Source organism: Streptopelia decaocto, assembly GCF_964273445.1.
Source record: "Streptopelia decaocto genome assembly, chromosome: 1".
NCBI classification, from domain to species: Eukaryota; Metazoa; Chordata; class Aves; order Columbiformes; family Columbidae; genus Streptopelia; species Streptopelia decaocto.
The window spans coordinates 111,917,629-111,940,880 of NC_138663.1; the positions used below are offsets into that span (position 1 = coordinate 111,917,629).

A 23,252-nucleotide genomic window follows, 5' to 3' on the forward strand; every position below is an offset into this window, starting at 1 on the left:
AGTGACAGCACTGTATCCTAATATACACAATGTACAGAGACAGTGATGGAACTAGAGAAAAGCAGCATGCCATCTTCTCTGACCTCAGTTCATCACTGGTCATGACTGTCTCTAGCACTGACCTCCTACAGGAATTTTACAGGGTTAAAAGATAAAGGGAACAGTCTGTGGAGCCTTTTGTTCTTTCATCCTTGATCTGGCACCTGCTGTCATTGACCAGTGGTCAGTTCTTCAAGATATATCAGATATATCACCCAGCTTATCTTTGGTCCAAAAAGCTATTTGCAACTCTTCAAGAATGCTAAAAAAAAAAAAAAAAATTCAACAATAAAATACTACCAAAATGTAAATAAATAAGCACTCCGAAATGAAAGATAAAGCCTAGAAATTATTTCTACTTGTGTCACAGCTGGGCAAGTCATTATGAGGCAGCTGGCAGCTGAGAGGCATGCCAACATCAATCTATCAACCTCCATTTTGCTGTATTAATATAAATCACAGGTCTTGTGACTTGGATTTCCTATACCCAAATAAAATGTTTTCAAACTGCTTGACATTTACTTATGTTATATATTGACTTCTGAGGGTCCACATTAACTGCAAGTATTTTTTGGTACTACGGAAAATCAGCTGAGAGATTTCAGTACACTTGGGGTGAGTATGCTGTTTAGTAGAGCTTTGGAGACAGAGGGCCAGCAAAGACACCTCGTGTCACATGTTCAACAAACCAATTCAAAACTTGCTATTATTGTGCCCAGCAAGGGAAGACTGACCACCCCAAAACACTCCCTAGAACAATCCGCGATGCCTAAGAGCTGAAACACTTACAAGCATCCCAGACAGACACGCACAGGGACAATTTTGTCATTTTTCGTGAGAAAGTTCACTAACTTGAAGCTGTGTTTACTTCTGCATCTTAATTCAGAAACTTAAGCCATATCAAGAGTCTTGAAGGAAAAAAATCTAGAAAATGTCAGGAGTCTTTGCAAGATAATCAGAGAAGTACCATGATATTCCATGTATCTGTGCCTACTCATTCTTGGTAAGAAGTTCAGCTAGAGCTTTTATAAAGGACATTAACAGCAACTGGAAGAAGACTTGGAAAACTGAAGAGTCAGCCACACAAAAAGCAGGGTGGCTAATAAATGATCCTTGATCTACAGCACTTCCTAAATTTTAACGCAGGCTGTAGATCCTGGGCAATACCATTTTAATAACAAGGGCAATGCTTTTCTGGAAGCACGCTGTAAGAAGTCTTCTACTCTCATGTGCACTAATATGGCTACGTGGTGCACATTAGGCACTGTAAAACACTGCATTAAAGCTCTTGTAACCTAACGTAATACAATTACAGAGTTCTTAATGGGAAGAGACATTAATAATATATCATTATAGATCTAGTATTTCTCAGAGTGGCCCATTTTTAGACTGCTGATGTCCCATGTCTGCTGGAGCAGTACATGAGAAAGAGGCCTATTTTGAAAGTAGCAGTAGGTGATCTTTGATGCTTTCTGAAAAAAACAGTTCAGGTTTCAGGTACAGACTCTCTGTAAAATATATTCCTGCTTATAACATCTACCTCAGATCTGTAAGCGACCAAACACTGACAAGAGGCCATACATAGTTTTAAGGATAAAAAAACTTGTACTTTCAAACCAATTATCCTTTCATTGCCTTGCTGCAGTTTGGGTCCTCGTTCCTGACTTAGAAACACATACAAGGGATGCCTTCTCTCTGCTGATCAAAATTGTTTCCTTATTCTATGTGAGCCTGTCAAAGCCTAGCAACACAAATACTGCAAATCAGTTCTCACTCTGCGTAGACAGGAGCATACTCAAACATCTCATTTCTAGGTCCAGTGCCACATGCAGACTATTTTTGGACTGAACCACTGAAACAAAATGAAAAACATAGTTACAGAACCAAGCTAGCTTTACCACTGGCACAGAACCTACTATCTCTGCCTCAGGCTCATTCAACATCAAGCAAAATTCAGTTGGCAGGCAGTCAGATGGCATGGTTGAGGCATTAGTTTAATAATAGAAAAGAAGTCACGGCACAGTTCTTTCCTGCAGTTACTTCTATGTGCTAATTGCACCAGAAAAATGGTTTTAGTTGCATTACTTTTTAATGTTTCCAGCTCTTACCAGTATTATGTTTCCAATATTCTTGTTATTATGTCTAAAGCAAAGGTATTGGCGTGCAGGTAAAATGACCCTTTGATGGATCCATGTTATACTTCTGGTTTCCTTAGAGACTTTGCATGGCCTTTGGCAAGTCAATTTCTTTTCTCATCTATAAGGTAAGGTAGTAATATCACAGTAGCTCCCAAAGGTGCTCTGTGTTGCCTTAACTTCTGAATAGAAAGTGCTTCATAAATATTAACATCATCCAACAAAAATGCATAAAATATCAGAACTTAATGATACACGTGGATCTTATTCAGGATCTGGAAGATAAGCTAGCACAAAACCAGGCAAAGTCACCAGGGGTGGGTCAAGGGACCCACCTCCCAGCAAGTGGGCCTGCACAGGGTCACAAGGCTCACAGGGTAGGAGCCTCCGAGGCACAGGTGCTCAAGAGGTGGGTGTACAACAGCCGAGATGAACATGGGTGTTCTCTGAAGAAAGCCAGGAGGACATGACCACCCTCTACGAGAGAAAGTAGAGCTGAGGTTTTGCTGTTAACTGGATAGAATTACCCTCTTGCTATGCTCAACTGAAAAAGAGACAGATTAAGGAGTTTAGAACACGGCTGGGTATTCATTGTTCTGGCTGTTCTCAGGTGGATTTCATTAACTGACCACTGAGCAAAAAGCAAAATTTTGTCCCCCAGCCTCAGCAAGATGTTATGAATAAACAAAGCTGGAAAATTAGTGTTTTAACAGTTATAATGCTGTGATATAAAATCCCCACTAGAGATATGGTGGCTAATGATGGATAATTACTGACTAGAGGTTTTCATGCTTTCCTTCAGACTGACAGCTTGAAGCCAAGGCTTGCTTGCTTCTTCTCAATGCTAGTAACCACATGGCAAACAGAATTAAAATTTACCTCTTGATCTAGCCAAAAACAGTATCATTGACATGTGCCGTATATTTCACTCAAATATTTTGCTGAAAAGCAGTATTTAAATATTTATAAAAATGCAGAATTTATATTTTTTGCTTTTTATGGTTCCTTTTGCTCCCTACTCTTTTCTGACCAATACAGTTAGGTGATTGTGTTCAATGCTAACATGTATTACTCATCACAGTCTAAAGTAAGCAAGGTGATTACTTTACAAGAGGAAAAAAATGGGAAAAAATATTCTGTTTTTAAAAGAAACAGGAGTACTTCTGACTTCATGCAAAGCATACAGGAGAAACTGAATTTTCTGTCATTCTGCAAGGACACAGCGTGCTGGCAACAACATGATATTAATCACTGATGTGTCATCTTGATAATGATCATCATTGTCAGTGGCATAGACTTCAGGGCACAGTCTTTATTTTAGACAGCTCCTATTGATAAGTAATTAGTTATGAACAGTAGAATATTTCTCACAAAACCTAAATTAAGCAAAACTACCTCAATAGGAACAGTGATGCAATGATTCCCACAAGCACACAACAGGCACAGCTACTGTGCTTTGATTCAGTAGGTTGTCTGGATTTGTCTACAATTACATTAAAATTACATCACATCTATAAGACAATGAAATGTAAAGCTAAAGAAGAAATACAGCAAGAACAAGGCTGACTGCATCTGCAGCCTTGCTCATGCCACTGAATCAGTCTCATAACTAAATGCTTACTTAGCAACATCCAACAGAGTATTTGCTATGTTGTGGATTCGCTCCTTAAATTCATTAAAATGAATTGCTGCAATGAAAACACATTCAAAGTTAGCTTTTTGGTTCTTCTGGTTTATAAAGCAGAAAAACATTATTCTGAGATGTTTCAAGTACTAAAACAAATCTCTGAAGCACAGAGGTTAAAATCATTTTAAAGCTACTTCCCATTGTCACCATTTTATTTGACACCAATTCCATTTGTATTTTTCAGAAGGCAACACTACATTCCCTCTCATTCCAGGGCAGGTAGCAGCAAAGCGGGTCATAAATAGGTGTGAAATCAATATAAAACAAACAAAGAAACAAACAAAAAAAACACAGACTCAAAAACACACAACTAAGAAGGGTATATCTAATTAGAGGCACTGTAATTTGGGCAAAGGGTGGGGTAGGGAGGAGAGTAAGCAAGTTCACAACACCCATTGCAGTCTCTGCTGTCACCGGGCTGCTGTGCTGAATAACTGCCAAGTCCTGCTATTCATTTCCTCATGACATTTTCCTTCATGTCAACAAGTAGGCCAGTTACACAGTGAGTATAAAAGCATTAACTCCAGTGGAGAACTGTATTTCATCCTTCTTTCAGTCATCTTCTCCATGGCTGGGATTAGACTCCAGAGGTGCAATAAAAGGTAATTGGAAGGGAGGGAGTACAAAACAGCTTTGACAAGAAAAATCCCATGTATGAACTATAAGAAGTTTCAGCCACTTGTACACAGTTTCACAACTTACTGCTCTACATGGATTTCCCTCCCAATTAAAACTGATTCAACAGGAGTAACAGGGTAGAGTGATAGAGCACTTTCTTAAAGAAAAGCTAACTGCAACACAACATGGCCTTTTGAGCCAAACACCAGTCTTTGAAGGGACAGATACACTCCATCTGGGATTGCAGTCTAGAGGGAAACATCAGTTTCATAGATTTAGTAGAGCAGAAATGGACATTGCCAAACCAGTTCAAAGTAAGCTTGTACAAATTGTTAGGACAGAAGCAGCAGCCTTGGGGTTTTCACTGTTTCATAATTCCCTTTAACAGTATTTTAAACTCTCCTGTTGATCCTGCCTCTGAGGTCCAGCACTGGCTATGCAAAAACATCAGAAAAGAGAAACATAACTCTTTAACTGTAGTTAGTAGTCTCATGGATGCGCTTCAAACCAGAAACACATGATCTAGTAAACAAATGCAAGTGCACAGGCAGTCATCACCAGCCAGGCAGAGAACAAGTGCCATCACTCAGTGCAAGCAGCAGCATAGCAACAAGCTACCACATATAAAACTGCATTATGGGTAGTATTAAAGAAGAGGGGGAACAAGCTTTTAATGAACAGAGATTTGTGAGGAGAATTTGCAGCACAGATGGTAAATCAAAAGGGATCCCCTGTTATTCTCCCATGAGTCAGAGAGGTTGAGGGAAAGCAGCATTTGAGAAAGCAGGCTTACAGAAAGACATACAGGACATGAACCTTGGAAAAGCAGTCACTTATCAAAATTTACAGCCTAGGGAATTTCATTAGGCTGTAAATTACATTTCTTATGAGAGATTCAATTGTGCACATATGTATGCAAGACTGAGAGTCACAATGCAAACATACTCTTGTGCATGTACACTAACATATGATATGTGCCTCATTGCATTTGCTGCAAAGCTTATGAGGTCTACAATCCTATTAGCTCTTCAGAAAGGGCTTGCAAGCTAGAAACTTATTATCTGATCATTTTATAGAATGTATTTTCTTTTCCTTAGATAAGCACCTTCCAGTCCTCCTGCCATATTATAAAATATCTGCACCTGCTTTGAATATTTAATGAAGGTATTCCTTGTAAAATAATTGTTTATGTGTACATTGCATTAAATATTTAAACAACTTGTTATGGAAAAGCACTTAAAAGAAATCTTTCTAAAGATTGATAGATTTTCCATATCTTTTCTTAACTTCTTCCAGCAAGAGCTACTAAAATTCAACTGCTGACACTGCTATACTGGAGTATATACATCTCATAAGGGAATGCAGATACATGGATAATGTAGCTGAAAAATACAAAATTGTGAAGCAGACCCAAGACTGGGTAATTCTTCCCTATACTAATAATCCTCACACTTACACCACCTCTAGACAACACAGGCTAGATCTGGCCATCAGTCAAAATCTGAGCTGCATTCATGTAGGCCTGTAGGTAGGAGAGGGCTCCATCTCATCATCACCAGAAGTCAGTCTACATGAGTTCACTCTACAGCTAATAGTGTTTTACATTACAGTACAAAATGACAATATATGAATGAAATTCTGATAAAGAGAGACAACAAAAATTCAACTCTACTATACAAAACTGAGAGTGATTCCCCTTTTCTTACCAGAGTCCTACTGCATTCCAGTCAACCCTTACAGACGCAAGAGAAGAATTAAACCTTAGGTATTTGGATCTGCCTTTAATAGCTTCCATCAGAGTACAAGCAAGTACATGAGAAGCTTAAGATCATCGTTTCCAACAGCTCTGAATTAAAGGGTCTTTTTTGTTGGGGTTTTGGTGCTTTGTTTTGTTTTTTAAAAGGTAGTGTGATGCCATTTGCTACCTCATTATAACACTGACCATTAAAACTGTCTAGTAGTTGTTCAAATCTCATGCTTAGTTTGAATATATTCAAAAGCCTCGCTATAGAATGGTTCAAAAGCTCCAGTATAGTCTCCAAAACATACTCTAAGGCTTTAAACACATAAACCATCTGACACCATCCAAGAATCTCAGACCTTTTGTTCTAAAGGAATGGGCTCAAAAAGGTTCACTCATAACGTGTTCACATTTTAATATTTACTCCACAAATCTTGACAAGACAATTTAAAGTAAACATAAACCTTAAAAAGCCTTATCCCCTAATGAAACTACTTCCAAGCTTCAATTAAGATAAATATAATGTCACTTACTGAAGCAACATTCATGAAGTGTCAGCCTTTTATGATCTCAAAAAGGACAGTTACAAGCAATCTACGTTATTTCTAAAATGAAGAAGCTCACTAGTTTACCATTTTTCACAGAGTACTCTCACTCCACAAAACTTATTAATAGATTTCCAATTTTTATATCACTGGAAAATTGCTACCAATATTATATTGGTTTGTTCTGCTAGGAATTGTCTTTTGAAGCAATGGGGATCCAGTTTTCCATTCTATGCAGTTACTTAGATGATTTTCACTTTTTTTAAACTTCTCTCACTACTAAATAGGAGTTTGATAATCTATTTGGTATAGCTAGTTCTAGGTTAAAGCAAATACTCAAGTAGCTTGCCACTGTCTCACATAGGAACTATAGGACTGGTGCTTAGAATTTTTTTATTCAATATTTCTGCATTATATGTGGCTATAGTGAGGCAATGCTTTTAGTAATAAAGACTTCATACCTCTTAATTATAAAGAAACACACAGAGCAAAGTGGCCAGAATTCTAATCCACGTCCTTTATCATGCAATCTTCTTCGCAAACAATGTGTTACTTGAATACTAAACTCCCAGACTTCCCAGACTACAGCAAGTTGGTAACACCTACAACTAATTGGGTATATAGCCATTTAAGTAAGAATACTATGTACTGCTGTGAAACTTGACAGCAGGAGATGTGGTTCTGCAAATAAAATACCTATTTACAGAGACTTCTTTAAACCAAGGTGGTTTATGTTCTTCAGTTCTTTATACAATTAAGTTACAGCTCTTTACTTCTCTGTTGAACATTGAGACAGTTTAGGCTAACATCCATTGCTGCAGTACCATCTGCACAATTTCTCCCCTTCTCTGGGGAGTCAGATCCAGGACCCTAGAATTTTGTATATTCTCCATGTGTTACAGAGCAATTCATTGTGCTACAATGCCACATCTTACATGTGTACTTTGGAATTTTTCAACAACTTTCTCCAGCTTTTTTGGTCACTTGCATAAAATCCACTTCCACTCTTGGAAAGTGTTCACTTTTTTGTTCCTGTGAACTACAGTTTCCACAAACCTTACTGTAGTCCTTCATATAATATTGTTAAAATTGTGAAGATGTTGCCTGAGTAAGAGGACCAGGACACTCTGCGTAGAACTGCACAGAACACAAGCTTCTGCAGAACCACTTATGCTGTTCTTCAACTGAGATAGCTCTTTTCAGCCCAACCCCTTTGCCCACCCCCCCAAAAAAAATGGGTTACCACTACTAACATTTGCTAGAATATTTTTAAAGGCCATATTCATGAGCTAACATGTCACTTTACCCCTGAAAGCATTACAAAAACTCTGCAAGGCTTAACTTAAGCATGTAGTACCTCCACTGCCAATCCTAAATATTGAAGACAAGCCCCCATGTGCAGACATTTATCTACAGACGGAAAGCACAGTAACAGACACTGGCTGATCCTTATTTTTCAGCTCTACTAGTGTATGAAAAGGGTGACATCTTCCTTCTTCACAAAAAAGCTGGGATCCAATATAGCAAAATGATTACAATAACAGGGCTTCAAAAACAACACAAAACCCCCACACCAAAAAAAAAAAAAAAAAAAATCCCATACCACAAAACTATATACCAGCCCCCCACCTCCCCCACCCCCAAACAAAAACACTACCACACAAAATCTCACCAGGATAATGGTGTACCATGCTGAACAAGGAGTCCATTTTCTATGCTACCTTTTCTATGTTTCAGGACATCTTGTCTCCTCTACAGTTTACCAACCAGCTAGTTATCTACTGTATGGTACTACAAAATGCAATAGAACTGTTAATGCACCTCTGATGTTGAGGTGTACTGGTGAGAAAAAAAGCCACACACACACATATATGTTCCCAAAATACTAGTACCCTGTGTTACTCTTGCAACTTTTCCTTTGAACTATGATTGTTACAGCTCTATTTTTTTATATAGAAGCGTATATTAAGATAATTTAAGGACATTATAAAGCTTATCTCAGAATTACCTCTTAAGCAAAGAAGCATGGTCCAGTTGCTCTATCAGAAAAATCTTGGTTTAGAATTCAAAATGCATTAATGGACCTAAGAATACATGTAAACATAACCCTGACTAAAGGAAAATAAACTCTCTATTTTGTAGTGGTTTATGTTGCTGTTGGGTTTTTGGGGGATACTTCTTTTAAGTATCTTAGACATGTAAATTAGTTATGTTTCAACTAGTATATGACCTCTTTAGTCTTCAAAACACTAAAATACCGATTATAATTAAGATGCATTCCTATGAAAGAAAGCTATAGTCATTAAATTTTATAAGACACTAATTTTATCCTAAAATGAGAAAATTAATTAAGATTTCTTAATCAAGAGCCTGCTGTAATTAATGCTTTGAAACATATACCTGAATATAACACTAACTGAGAAATCACTGGATTTTATTGCTTCTGGGGAAAAAAAATAATAATCTTAACCAGGTATGCTGATCAGTGGAGTTAGTAAAAAGGATATTAATTTCACAAAACACTGGAGTTTGGAACCCTGCTCAAAGGATCACCGGCAAGACCATATGCAGGATATACTATGTGCTGTGAAACATCCCGAAAGTATCTCAAAAGCATTATTTGCATTCCAGTGCTATCTTTGAGAAGCAAGTGATCCTGTAGCATTGCTGGGAAAATTCCCTGAATTAAGATAGAAACTCAACGATCAAATGATTTAGCTACAAATGTCAAATCCAAACCTCTTAATTATATAAACTTGAGCTGGTTCGTTACTAAACAAGGATGTTTCCTTTAAACATTCTTTATGTGATTACTATGAAAAAGAAAAAAATACATTTCACACACCTGAATTTTCTACCAATTTTGATATTTGACTCTGAAGCCTCGTGGTTCATCCTTCAATAGACTATCTTTGAACAAATATATGCATTGAAGAAAAAGCTGAATTTAGTTTTCTTAAGTTCTTATGAACAGCAATAAGTGTATAACTTCCCATCAGTGTAGGGGGTAAAAGCAGAACAAATGCCATGCATCAGTATACCTAGACAACTCACAGCTTTTTTTGCCTTTCAGTATATTCAGCCTTATTCACTTGTTCATCACTTCATTAAATAAGCTGAACATGCACTGAAGGTAAGTCACTACAACTTCTGGTTCACAACAACCCTGTAAAGGGATATCCTCATTCCAGTCACACTTATGTCTGCATGGAATTCCTGTGAAGCCAGGTGCTACATGGGTAAACTCAAAAAAAAAAAAAAAAGGGTTTAATTCCAGTACCAGTTTTAGGATCTGACTGAACTTGAAGTTCTGAAAACAAAAGTGTGCCAAGCTGCTCTTTATTCTGAGTGTTCTGAAAACTGCTGCCAGTAGCATTCTCACTGAATTACATGAAAATATTTAATAAGATATTTTAAGTAAAATTTAACTTTTCTTTTTCTTCCCCAGCCAGCATATATGTATATCATACATAATTGAGACACAGGAGAGAACTCTATATTCCTTACCATCCCAGTCACTCTCAATCAGCTCAGATATTAATATAGTGTATCATTCTCTTTACAAGTTCTACATCTGTCTAGGTAGAAGCACATCAAATACACTGCTAAATACTGCTAGAACAAATGATAGCTTCAGAACTTTTTTAAAATTACTACAGTACAACAATAGCACTATTCACCATACATTCATGGTGTTATATACAGGGAACACATTTGTCTACTCCAAGGCTTCATCTCTCCTTCATTAACAGTGCTCTGTTGAGGAATCACAGCCAGAGGATTTGTAAGAAGCAAGCCAGCCTTTCCCTTCTCTACTAGAGTACCACTTCCTAAAATACCCAACCACCCACTACTTTCACTCAGGTACTACTACATCCCATAATTTATCTTTTAGAATACAAGCATGTTCTCATGCTATTCTGTTTCTAGAAGTGCCAACAGCTACCATCATGGTGGTTTTGGTACACTGTCTAGCAACCAGGACTAACATGTCAAGTGCCCAGCCTGCAGTTCACGCTGCTGGTAGCCACACTGTGCAACAGCAGCCTGTGCTTAAGTTGTAGCTTTACAACAACAGTGTTGTTTACTTCAGCAAGTTGCATCAGGTTCTGACAGGACCCTCAACTCTATATGATGGAGCTGTAAGTCAGACTTTGGGGTACACACAGGTGGCACATGTCCCCTGAAGACAGGGTCGTGTGCAAAAGCATCCTCTGAAGTCAAAGGACAGCCTGCTCAGGAGATTAGGCTCAGTCAGAGTGTGAATTAAGGTAAAGTTGGATTAGATCAGAGAATGGCCATCCACATTTGAAATACAATGCAGATTCATCTTGCTCAGTTACAAGTAGATGAAGAGTAATTAATCAACACTGAGAAGTCAGAGCTGCAACGTATCCCACTGCTATAACCTGGAAACTCAATTAGCATTTCATCCACAGTCTGTGGAGAAAAAGAGGCTGCCTTTATTTAAAATAAACAAACAAACAAAAATCACCAACACACAAATAACTAAAAAAACTCAAATGCTTATAACCTGAAGATTTTGGGGGATTTTCTGTACACCAACACTCAGTAGAAGGTTCCTCATCAGTCCCTGTTATGGCATGTACTGGTGAGTAATCCCAAATTCAGCTGAAGCTGGGTTCCCCGTTCCAGAACTGCAATTCTTGGTGAGCTTTGTTTTTCTTACTTAAAGAACATTTGTTATTGCAAAAATTATTTCCATTTCAGGTAGAATAAAGAATCCTTCTTTCTGCTAGCTGTAAAAGATATACTCATGAAAGACAAAGCATGAGTTTTAAACATATCTTTGGTATAATTGACATATAGCCTTATCTGTTTAGGATGCTAGAAGGGATAACATTTTGCAACAAAGAGCATTAGGCTCATCTTTCACAATGAAGTTGAGATTTCAAAGTGTTTATACAGATTCATACTTCAAAACTCAGAAGTATTTTCAAATTACAACAGCCACAAGAGATGAAAGATATTGCTAATATCAGTTAAGTAGAAATAATTGTTTTTAAAAGCCTAGCCACAAAAATACAGTTCTTTCATAAAACTTAAGCTCTGGAGCTTTTAAAACTATTCTAGGTTTGCAGAAGCTTGAAACTCTTCCTGGTGAGTGCTTTTATGTTTAATATGAATTAGTTGTATGACTGCAGTAGTCATGTCTATGTACTGTACCTTCTTTTCTTTCTCACAACAGATGATTGAAATCCTGACATAACACATCACTAAGAACTTTCCAGCCGCATATTTTACATAAGTCTAAATGAGTCAGAAGATTTTTTCCAACCAATTTTTAAGGAGGGGGGAAAAAAAACCCAACACTACTGCAGCTGAATTTTCTCCAATGTATTCTGAGAGAGTTCATATTAAGAGTTTAAAAAATGGCTTTGGTATTCCATTCCCAGTTGCTAATTTATTATCTGGAGGAAGTCACATGAGCCTTCAAGGAAATCTTGATGAAAAAGGATCTGTCTTAGCTGCATGGAGTTTAATTGACTTTTCAGTCTTGCAACAAGAATGCATTAGTATTATCTATGCCTCTGTTTAACCATCAGCCAAATAGCAATCATTATGATAAATTAATTTTCTACACTGACATGCAAATCAGAACCTCACACTCCTTTTGTAGACTCATTTCTCTGTTTAGCAGGAACCCTGGTAGAAACCCATAAGACCACAATTCTAGACAAGATCATGTGGGATTGCTCAGAGAGAAGGGAGAAGACTGCCTAAGGGCCATCATGTTTATTCATATGGTTATATTCAAACGAATAATTCTTGGTTATTTCCTCTCCCAAGGGCTTAGGAAAAGTTTATCAACTTCTACTGGAGGACGTTATGACCAATTAGTACTGTTTCCTTTAATTATTTCTAATGAACCAAGTTATCTCCTGATTACTTTCAGTCTGAAAGTGCAGGAGCCTATCTCAATAGCAGCAGCCTCAGGTTATATCCACATTGCACATCTCTGATCAAGCCAGCCAGCAAATGCTCAGCAAGTAGCATATTTCATTGTAGCATTACCACTCTTTTTTTTCTGCACTACCAATAACCTTTATAGCTATGAAAAAACAACCAAACAAAGAAACTCAGCAGTTATCCCAGGGCACAGGTCATCTTCCAACACTACTGCCATTATTGACATCACCAGCCACCAACATCACAAAGAGGTGAAAAAAAAAAGACTGCATTAACATAAATTTAGCAAGTCCAAGATGGATTGGGAAGCAGACCAGAACATTTCTTCGCACAGTATAAGTGTTCTTCACCCATCTGTTGGGTTTAGGAATCCGTGGGGAAGGAATCTCAACCAAGCAGCAAGTCCTCTGAAGGTTCACATGTTCTTCACAGCGCACTGATACTTCAGTCAACCTGGAGACCAGCAGTAACCAGCCAGACTTTTCCAAACTTGCAAGGTTACAAAGTTATCATTGTTCACATCCACACAACTCCATTTCCACAACAATAAATCCTTTTGTGGAGGCGGCTAACATTCAGCTGAAGAATGACATTTTACAAGTGCACATTGCCAATCCTTAGTTACATCCCTCTAGCCTTCAGCAAAACATTATACTTGAGATAAAAGGGGAAAGATCACACAAAGCCTAATTAAATTAGCTTAATTATTGTGGGCAGAAAAAGCAAAATAAAACAAATTATGTATAGAAGGTTTTGTTTTCCCAGTTGCTAGTTTATTCAGAAACCTATGTGCTTACTATGATAGTCTAAAGAAAGGATGCCTCTAGAATTGTAAGGCATATTTGGAACTAAAGAAAAATGTTTGGGTCATAGGTGTAACAGATTTTCACTTCACACTTTAAAAGCAGCCTGCAAGGCTGAAGACAGTTCATGAAGACAGTTTGCAACAGATGTGGACCATCAAGAACAAAAATACTATTGAATGTAACTTTATTAGACAACCTTTATTATGCTAGCTGACTTCTACTGATCTTATGACAAAGTTGAAATGTCATATTAATCCACTTGTAAGCAGTTCGACAAATTCCAAACATCAAAATAACAAGTTCCTCTTGGCACTAGAGAAAATTAAAAGGACAGACTCCATCATCTAGCAAAAAGTTAACATCACAAAGCCATGAAATTATAGCTAAATAAGGTTTGCTTCAATGGTTGCTTGTTAATATACTGCCTCAAGATAAAAGATATTATTTCCTAAGATACACCTTACCTTTTGAATAAAACAAGGCCAGACATTCTTTGCAGTAAGCTTATTGGGGGCCACAGCTTATCTGGAAGTTATCACTAATTCGCATCCTTTACAGCTCCTCTTCCCTCTCAACATCATCTTAAACTTAGGTAGAACACTAGATTTGAGGAAAGTCTGATTTACTTTTTTTTTTTCCTTGTACAACAAGGTGGAAATGAAAGTTGCTAGACATTAAAAATGTCCTAAATAATTGTATAAGGGTGCACTTTCTATTTGATAAGGATCATATACACTGACAATAGGTACAAAGAGAATTCACAAACTAGAAACAAAATATAAACTTGTTTTAAGTAGTGTATATTTCTTTACAATTCAATCAGCCTTCCAAACAAGAAAATAAATTAGCTAGCCAGTATATTATCTGCCTAATGAACAGATTGGTATTTAAAAATGATGAGCCAAACTATGCCTTCAATATCCAACCTAAAGTGCACTTTAGAAGCAGCCCAGCAACCACTTCCAAGACATTATGTACATAATACTATTTATGGTATCTGATTGCATGCCACAGCATAACTCAGTCACATCATGCTCTTCATATCAATCATCTAGGATAAGAACAGCATAAAACTAACCTTGAAATTTAGTACAATACTTTTGCCAGATTACACAAAAGAGCACGACTCCCATCAAGCTTCAGAAATAAGTGGGGCTTTATTTGAAGTAATCACATAGATTCAACATTGAATGGAGCATCATGCAGTAAGACGTTGACACATTGTAGAAGACAGATCAGCTTTCACAAGGAAGACATTCATACTTCAAAGTTACTTAATGCCAGGGTGTTTTTTTCCCTTGTTGATGACCACAAACAAATCACTTTATTCAAGTCAGTAATTATCCCTACCTTAAAAAGGGAGAGAGGACAAGTGTTGAATTGAGCTCTCTCAATTTGAGATCCAAATTGCAGGAGTCTCCTTTAATGAAAATAAACCCATTACCTTTTAATGTCCAACAAGTCTTACAGTTAATCACAAGATATGTGTACTTATCCAGAGGCCAGAATCAGCAGTCATACAAAAGAAAAAGCCCATATACCTGTACTTAACTAGCTAAAATGCTAACCGTTTACAAATGTTGCATGTCTAAAGCTAGTTTAAGAAGCATAAAATGTTTCTTTACATTTACATTTGAAATATCAGAACTTCTTAACATACAAAAATACTGTTGCCTTAGCAACAGTATACAGAAGACAGGCAATACAAACCCAACACATATTTAGAGAGCAAGATTTTAAATGTAATATCTTAACTAAACAGCTGTTTAGTTGACCTTTTACCATGGCTCAAAAGTCAGCATTTTTTATTTTAAAGAGACTACTGCTTAACAGGAGTTAAGTTTTGAGACATTTTGGTAATGCTTTTAGGAGTGACTTCCCTCCCTCACACAGTTCTGTTCAGACTGAAATGACTGAGAACTAACAGAAGCTGTAAGTGATTAGCACTTCTGAAAAGGACTCATGACTTTTAAATACATAACTAGGAAAAAAAAAATCCACTTGACTATATTCTGCTTGGTAGGCCCAGCAAACCTATGTCCTGCAGTGGGATGAACAGGAGAATGTTGCTACCACATCACTAGCAGCTTTTGTCCTGCAATTGCTTTGCATGCTACAAGTGTCCCACAAAACAACAGTTGAAGCTGCAAAGCCAGGATTTAGAGTCTGAACAGTTTATATCCACATTTGAATTCTATTTCATTCAGAGTTACCAGCACAGTATTTTTTTCTTTAGATAATATGAAACTATATGCATTCAAAGACAAATTTTGTATGTAAAATAATTATGTATAAAAAAGGATATATTTATTTAAATCCACACACACACTTATGACTAATGACCCTGTACTTTCCCCCATATAGTAGCTTGGCTCAGCCTCTAAAACCCATTTTGGACAAGATCCACAGTTGTTCCCACACACAGCACTTTTAGGAACAGAGATATCACATACGAGTCTCCCTTCACTGCAAGCACTTATGATTCATCAGCATCAAATCTCCACCTTCAGCAGCCACAAAGGTATTTCTTTTATTTTTTAAGGGGATCCAACTGTTTGCAGCTAGGGTAGCAATGCCACACAAGCATGCCACCAAACCTCACACAGATTCAGCCCAGATATCACTTTTTTCTTCTTGCCCAGAAGCACTCCATAAATGCCATTTTGGCACTTCCTGACAGGGAGCAGCACACACATTTGGGCATAGTGAATTCTTTGTCCTGGCCCCCTGGCACACTTGCATCGTGATGCTCAGCACAGCAGAGATGTGCTGGCAGACGAGGTTCCCCAGTCAGCAAGCTACCACACCTTGGATACAGCACAGATGCTTTGTTACTCAGAACCCTTAATCAATTCATTTGTTTTCCCAGACATACTACTAATGTTCACAAGGCATCATCATGTGGAGGAGCAGTGGGACATGTGCTTCAGCCAAACAGGCAGAGCCCAGTCCTGTACTGATGAACCAGGGAGCTCTGTCAGGTCTCCAGGTGTTTGAGAGAGAGAGAAGAAGCCACTCAAGTTATCCTGTTTGGGATATGTACTAACAGCTCTAGTCACCTGCAGCTTCCATGTCAGTGAAGCTGGGGGAGGGCAGTGGAGCGAAGAGGAGAAAGAAGGGAAAAGAACCACTGTATGTCTATTTAACCACTTGTATTACCATCATAGATTGTACCTATAACTTTTTACAGCATTAAATTAAAATAGGAAACCAAGCGTCCAGGACTTACACTTGTTCAATACTGCTTAGTGTTCATTTCTAAGAATTGCTTGCCTGTATATTAAGACTGTTATCTTCTAGTCAAAAACTCAGGTAGTAGAAAGGAATGTGGAAAGGATCAAGACCTTACGCACAAACCCTTAACCACACCAAATCATTCTTCTAGGCAAAGTCATAATGTCGTAACAGCAGCGTGCACTGGATCTGCACTGGGGTTTTTGTTTTGTTTTGTTTGGTTTTGTTTGGTTGTTTTTAATAGAAGTTAAGGACAAATGAACCCTTAAGGCCTTTTTCTAAAGGCTGCATATGAAAACAAATAAATTAGAGGGCTTTTTGTTGCTAATCATGTCTACCGTAACTAAGTTCTGCAACAGTAATAGTAAAATCTATATCTTCATTAAATTGATGAAAGTCTTTTTTTATTGCAGAAAAATGCTCTCTGCTTTGAGTTGTATTTACATTGTTTTCTAAAATTATTCTTTTTATGTGGTAAGCATATAGATGCATTTGAGACTTGACAGTGGTACTTTACTGTACCACCAGGACAGAAATTCTAGACACTGGAATCTACGTGTTCTTCAGAGAAATTGAATCACAAAGATAGGTTTTATTAAGCTCTGCAACATCCATTTCCCTAAGCATGGTCTCTGTGTGTTCAATGAGCATGACATCAAGTACGATGCATTAAAGATTCACACTTACTATACTGGCATGTTTAATAATGGTTTGGGAAGTGACTGCAACTTGTAACATGTTCATATTTACAGTTCTTTTACACTGTCTTTTTCGCAAACACTAACTTAACAGCTGTCTGGATCAATCTTGGACAACAAACCTTGAGACTTAGATTCTGGTTTAGCGGTGATATTTCGGAATTGCCACCACGCCAGCTCAGAACAAAAGGAGGACGCTCAGCCTCACGCCAGCAAGGAACATGGTGGTCCATCAGGTCTGGAGAAAGCCCAGTTCAGATGGCAAGCATTACACTGAAGAACAAGGTAGAACATGTCCTTCTATTAAGAGATGATTCACAAACGAATACTATGATGGCCAGAAGGGACCATGAAACAGATGACTGGACTGATCACTTATGACAGGCTCTTAAGTACTGAATCCAGTAACTTGCATTTGGATAAATCTCAACTTGAAAAGTACCAAGTGCTGCATCAAACATCTGTAGAGATGGAGGATCTATCCCTAGAGGTTAACTATCTTCCCTGCTCAAGATAACACATGATTTAATTCGAACTTGTTAGCTATCACTTTTTTTGTTATACTTTCCCCCGCCAGACTTTCAGCATCCAGGATTTTCTGCCCATGAATATACTCAACACAAAGTAATAAAGTCACTTCTGTAACCTCTCATAAAAGGATTTAATAAATTACTGGCTGACCTCCATAGAAATTCAGCTTAGATCTCATTTTCTGTGGATATTCTTTTTCTTAAAGATTTCTCATACTAGTATCAGTCATGCCATACACAAGAGTCAAAAATAGCTTTCCTACACCTATTTCCCTATGTCATCGTATTACAAGCACATGCTGAACAGAGCCCTGCAGTGACCACTAAATTCTTTTCTAATGCAGCCCCTCTCTCTGGCAGCACTGCTTACATTCCTCTCCCAAACTCTGCATTTCCATGAATCTTCTTTGATTGCCCAGGCAACCCAAGCCATTCTGTTTTAGTGGAAGTGAAAAATGAAGAGTTAGTTTGGGAACCAGTAATTATCCCAGTGGAGATGTAACAGGGATAACCCAATTCCACTACAATTCTCTGATGGCAACTTCTGGAATACAACCGTTTTGTGGGTTTAAAACAATCTACTAGGCATTTTATTGCCAGTACTATTTGTGTGTGTTGTAATATACTGCAAGAGAAAGAATATTTGACAGAGCCTGCTTTCCCTTAAATTGTGCTAACAAGCTTTAATTTTAATATTTTATTTTGTCTTTACTTGAAGTAAATCTTCATAACTTTTGCCAATTACTTTACCTAGAATTGACAGCAGGATGACTAGATTAATGCTATCTGCATCAGCCCATTCACCTCATTAAAATGTTGGTGCTCTGAGCTTTTGAATAAGACCTCAAAAAAACTGTGTGGAATATTTTTTATGGCAAGTACATCAACATGTTCTACCTTATATTTTCTTCTGGTTTCATGAAAGGGCAAAACCTACACCTACCAGAGGTCAAGTTTGGGTTTTTTTTTTTACCCAGGAAGGCAAAAAAAAATCATTAAAATTAATATAAAAAGAATTAAAAACAACTGGGATATAGTCTCTTTATAGCTCCTTTGGTATCTGATGCCCTAAATCACCAAGGACTTACCGCACTAGCGTCGCTTGCAGTCACCAAGAACTTCCCTACCGGGGAAAACGCCTCCTGTAGGTCTAGGAAAAAAATTCAGCTTCCTTACCATTACTATATGGTTAAGAAGGCTATGCCAGCATTTCACTCCCAATAAACCCTCTTAAGACTTCCAATTCAAAATCGTTCAAAGTGAACACGTATCCAAACAAATGGAGCACAAATGCCTTACCTTCGTAATAGGTTACAGAAAATCTCAAAACAAAATTAATCCATCCTCAGGCTTGCAAACACTATCTCACCAAGTTCTTCTCAGCTTATTTGCCTGAACAGCTGGTACGTATATATATATATCTTTCTATGGGTCAGTCAGATTCTAAGCAATGCATTTCAAAGTTAGATGATAACAATGAGAGAGAGAACCAGAAGTAAGAGATCGCTGTGAGGTATATTGCTGGAAAAAAAGAGGTATACCTGTGATGAATACCACCATGGAAATTGAATTTTCTCATCTCTTCAGGCTTATAAACATCTGGGACAATTCTATGATCCTTAAACTGATCCTGTTTCTTATTCATCATAGAGAATAGACCAGGGAATTGTGTCCAATTAAGAAGCACAAACGTTTGTTCCATGTCTGCTGATAATATCTAGATTCTAATACTGCTTTATAGCAGGAAACTGGAAAAACATTTTAGAGCCATTTGAGATCTTACACTTCTTATGATACCATACACCTAACATATTGCCACTGAAGTTGATTCGGAAACAGACTTTCCAAGTGAAACAGAGATATAAGGGATAATTAGGAAATGCATAGGTAACATTTTCTGACTAGTTTTTCAGAGGTTGTCTGTTCTCAATTATGAATCTTTAAAATGGGAAATCAAACTGAACACTTAAAGTAGTTACTAGCTATAGGGGGGGGGGGGGGAATAAAAGGGAGAACAGGGCTTTCTCAGCTCAGAGTTGTAAGCACCTAGTAGCCACGTTATTAACTCTAACGTCACTTTATGGAAATCAGACAGACATTAAAATATTAATAAAATATTATTTTTTGTCCACCTTCATGTTCTCTCATTTCCAACCACTAACTGCCCAGATACACCATTATTCACTAAGAGGACAATCCATTACATGAAGAGATCTTTCCTTTGTGTTGTACTCATACTTCATTTTATGCCCCCCTAACTGTAAGTGAGCCAAGTATGGAAGAGAGAACACGTGCTGTTATAAGAGGTAGCACAATCAGCCTAACCAGGAATAACTTTGGAGACAGCTCAAACACATTTCTCCTTCACATTCTCCTCATGCTGCAGAAGCTTAGATAAAAGACATAACATGGGAGCCAAAAGCAGGTCTCAATAAGAAAAACTGAGCAGCCACCAAATCCCACTACTTCCTACTCCCACCAGGGCAATACCCATCCTTTTAAAGGCTGAAGGAGAAGCTGTTCACATGAGAAATACAGCAGACTGGCAGCACTAGAAGAAACACAAGAACACAAGATCTCCAACCCAAGAATTGCACAACTGAGACTTCACTTGGTAGCCACCAAATGTTGCTACAAGAGTGTTGCTACACTACCAGAGTAAAAACATTCACAAAATCTATCACTTCAAATGTTAAGGTCTGCTTACCACCTCAGCACTTTCAAAGTTAAATTTCCCGTAGCAGCTCTAATTATTGCATAATGCATAGCAAGCATTTGTTGTTTCTTAAAACAACTACAACACAGATAATTTTCTAAAAGTCATTAAGTCTGTAAGGACCCCATTATTTTAAGGCTTGTTTACTGGACAAGCACACACATCTTCACAAACAGTTAATTTGTAGCGCCACATGTACTCGTGCTGCAAATGAGTAAATGCTGAATAGTCTATAAATACCTTTACTACCACGGATTTGGTTTCTTTCCAGGACTAAGCAAAAAGGGCACAGGCACCTGAAACTTTATCCTCTGGGGGAACGTTACAGCTGCTTCCATTTACAGCTTTAACGACTTGCCCCGCTAACACAAGCGGCATAACCATCCCGTCCCTTTACCACAGCCCAAGGTAAGGGACACCCGGGGCGGGGGGAAAGGCGCACAGCGACACTCATGTGTTGGCAGAGGGGCGCAAACGTCGCTCCTGTCACATTGCGATGCACGATCCGCCCAGCGAGCCGGCAGACAAATCCCTTCTACGCTGCAGAGCGCAAGGAGAAGTTGAGCTAATCAAAAAGAAAAACACCTCCAACCCACACACAAAGAGCTCACCGCCGCCCCCGCGCTTCCCCCGAGCCGTTGTACCGCCCTCCCCACGCCGGGGCTGCGTCCGACCCGCCTCGCTCCGCGCTGCCGCCCCGCCGGCGAGACCCCCGCGAACCCACCCAGCCCGGGCGAGCCCCGCGCCCGCCGGGAGGAGAGGAGCGGTGCTTACCCGACCGGCTGCGGATGATATCGCGGAACTCATCAGCGGCGGCTTCGTCTACCCCAGCGGCACCGGAGCCGGGACGTCCCGTCTCAGCCATGCCCGAGAAGTGCAGGGCTGAGGAAGGAGAGAAGCGGGGAAGCGCAGCCGGTCCGGGGCGAAGGCGGAGGGAGCCAGGGACGGGCCGGGACAGGTGCGCCCGCCCTGAAATAGCGCCGAGGCGGTGGCTCCGGCTCCGACCCCCCTTCGCCCCCGCCCCGCGCGCGGTCGATGAGGAGCGGAGCAATTAGTGAGGAAGTGGCCCCACGAGGGGCAGGAATGACTGAGCAGCTCCCACAGCACCGCCTGCGCGGTAGCGTGGGGAACGGGAACTAAGGAGCTGTATCACTGGGGGGCGAAGGATTTCAACTTTTTGTGGTGACTTACAGAGCTGTACATCGCTGCGGACCCCCTCCCGGGCAGCCCGGGTCCCCGCGGAGGACCCCCACGGCAGAAGAGCCCCGTGGCCCCAGGGGCTGCGCGGGTTTGGGGACACAGTATTACCCAACGCGGGCTGGAGATGCCAGCCGCGCAACCCGCGGCTGTGCCGCGGGAGCTCCCGTAGCCCTGCCAGACCTGGGGAGCAGCCGTACATGCCCCGGCGGGGCTGAGGGCCGAGTCTCGGGGAACAAAAGGAAAACGCGCCGGAGCTTGTCGTCTTCCCCCTCTTATGTAATTCATCCTTGGAAGGGTGATAGTCCCGCAGACCTCGTCAAGCGGCACTGCCCACACCGCGGAGCAGCCCTTGCTTCACCCAGCCCGGCTTCGAGGACGGGGCAGACCTTTGAAGCCACCCGAGTTGACAGCTCATTGATACCTGAAGGCTTGTCAAATCTTGCATCTGTCTTTAGCAAAAGAGGACACAGAAAACACTGCGTTTGAAATGGAAAAGGGGTGTCTTAATTCCTTGTCATCCCAGTCAAGGGACAAAACGTTTCCCACTGGTGTTGCTTCCTTGCACCCTTCCATTAAATGTCAATTTGGTCAGCTGCCTCCAGCCCCCCATTATTCCACACTTTCAGGACTTGGCTTTTATACTCAGTTTCCCTCATCTCACCAGGCCCTCAAGTAGCTTTCATCACCTCATGGGGGAAGCAGCCAGGCACAGGAAAGAAATGTGCTGGGATGTACTTAAATACCCCCCCTCCCTCTGACAGAAATCCAAGCTCTTAAGAACTGTGCCTCCAAATATGGACACTAAGAAGGCAGATAATCACCTGTTTTCATTTGTTAGTTTACAGGACAACAATGCAGCATATTTAATACAAATTTAGCCTAACTGCTTCTCAGCTTTAATACGAAGTCATAGATAATTCATAAACAGATATAGAGGGATAGGAAATTAAGGATGAGCTGTAGAAAGAATGTATGCTTTCACTTGTACTTTGCATAGATAAAGGACTTGAATCTTCATGCATGCCAGAGTATATCAGAAGATATTTACTTGTCTGAAGATAACTGAGTTAAATAGAATAAAATAGATAAAATCTAGGTAAGAAAACCAGGTCAGAGACTATTAACAGTTATAGGAAAACTTTTTATAGGCAGTAAGACACATGGTGGTAGTCAGATCCAGAGGAAAGGGGCTTGTCCCCATGTGAAGCAGTGGGGCACATCCTCCACACAGGTGGTGTCTCATGGTTCTGTTCTACCCTCTTGTTTTCGAGAGTCTTATGAGATGAAGTAGGTGGGAAGTATTTTTCAGCTCTGTTTGTTATGATCAGTGTTTATTACTCTAACAAAGTGAGTGGGAAAAGAATGAAGTATT

General features: G+C 39.4%; 1 protein-coding gene across 6 annotated transcripts in view; it reads right to left on the reverse strand.

Moving 5' to 3' along the window:
- Nucleotides 1–22,324, reverse strand: part of DMD (dystrophin) — a 1,259,796-nt gene extending 1,237,472 nt beyond the window's left edge. For all 6 annotated transcript variants that reach the window (XM_082049442.1, XM_082049444.1, XM_082049438.1 and 3 more), the window contains exon 1: nucleotides 21,455–22,324. In XM_082049442.1, the coding sequence (XP_081905568.1) occupies nucleotides 21,455–21,545 (91 nt within the window). In that variant the 5' untranslated portion in view covers nucleotides 21,546–22,324. The remainder of the gene's footprint in view (nucleotides 1–21,454) is intronic.
- Between the last annotated feature and the right edge of the window lie 928 nt (nucleotides 22,325–23,252).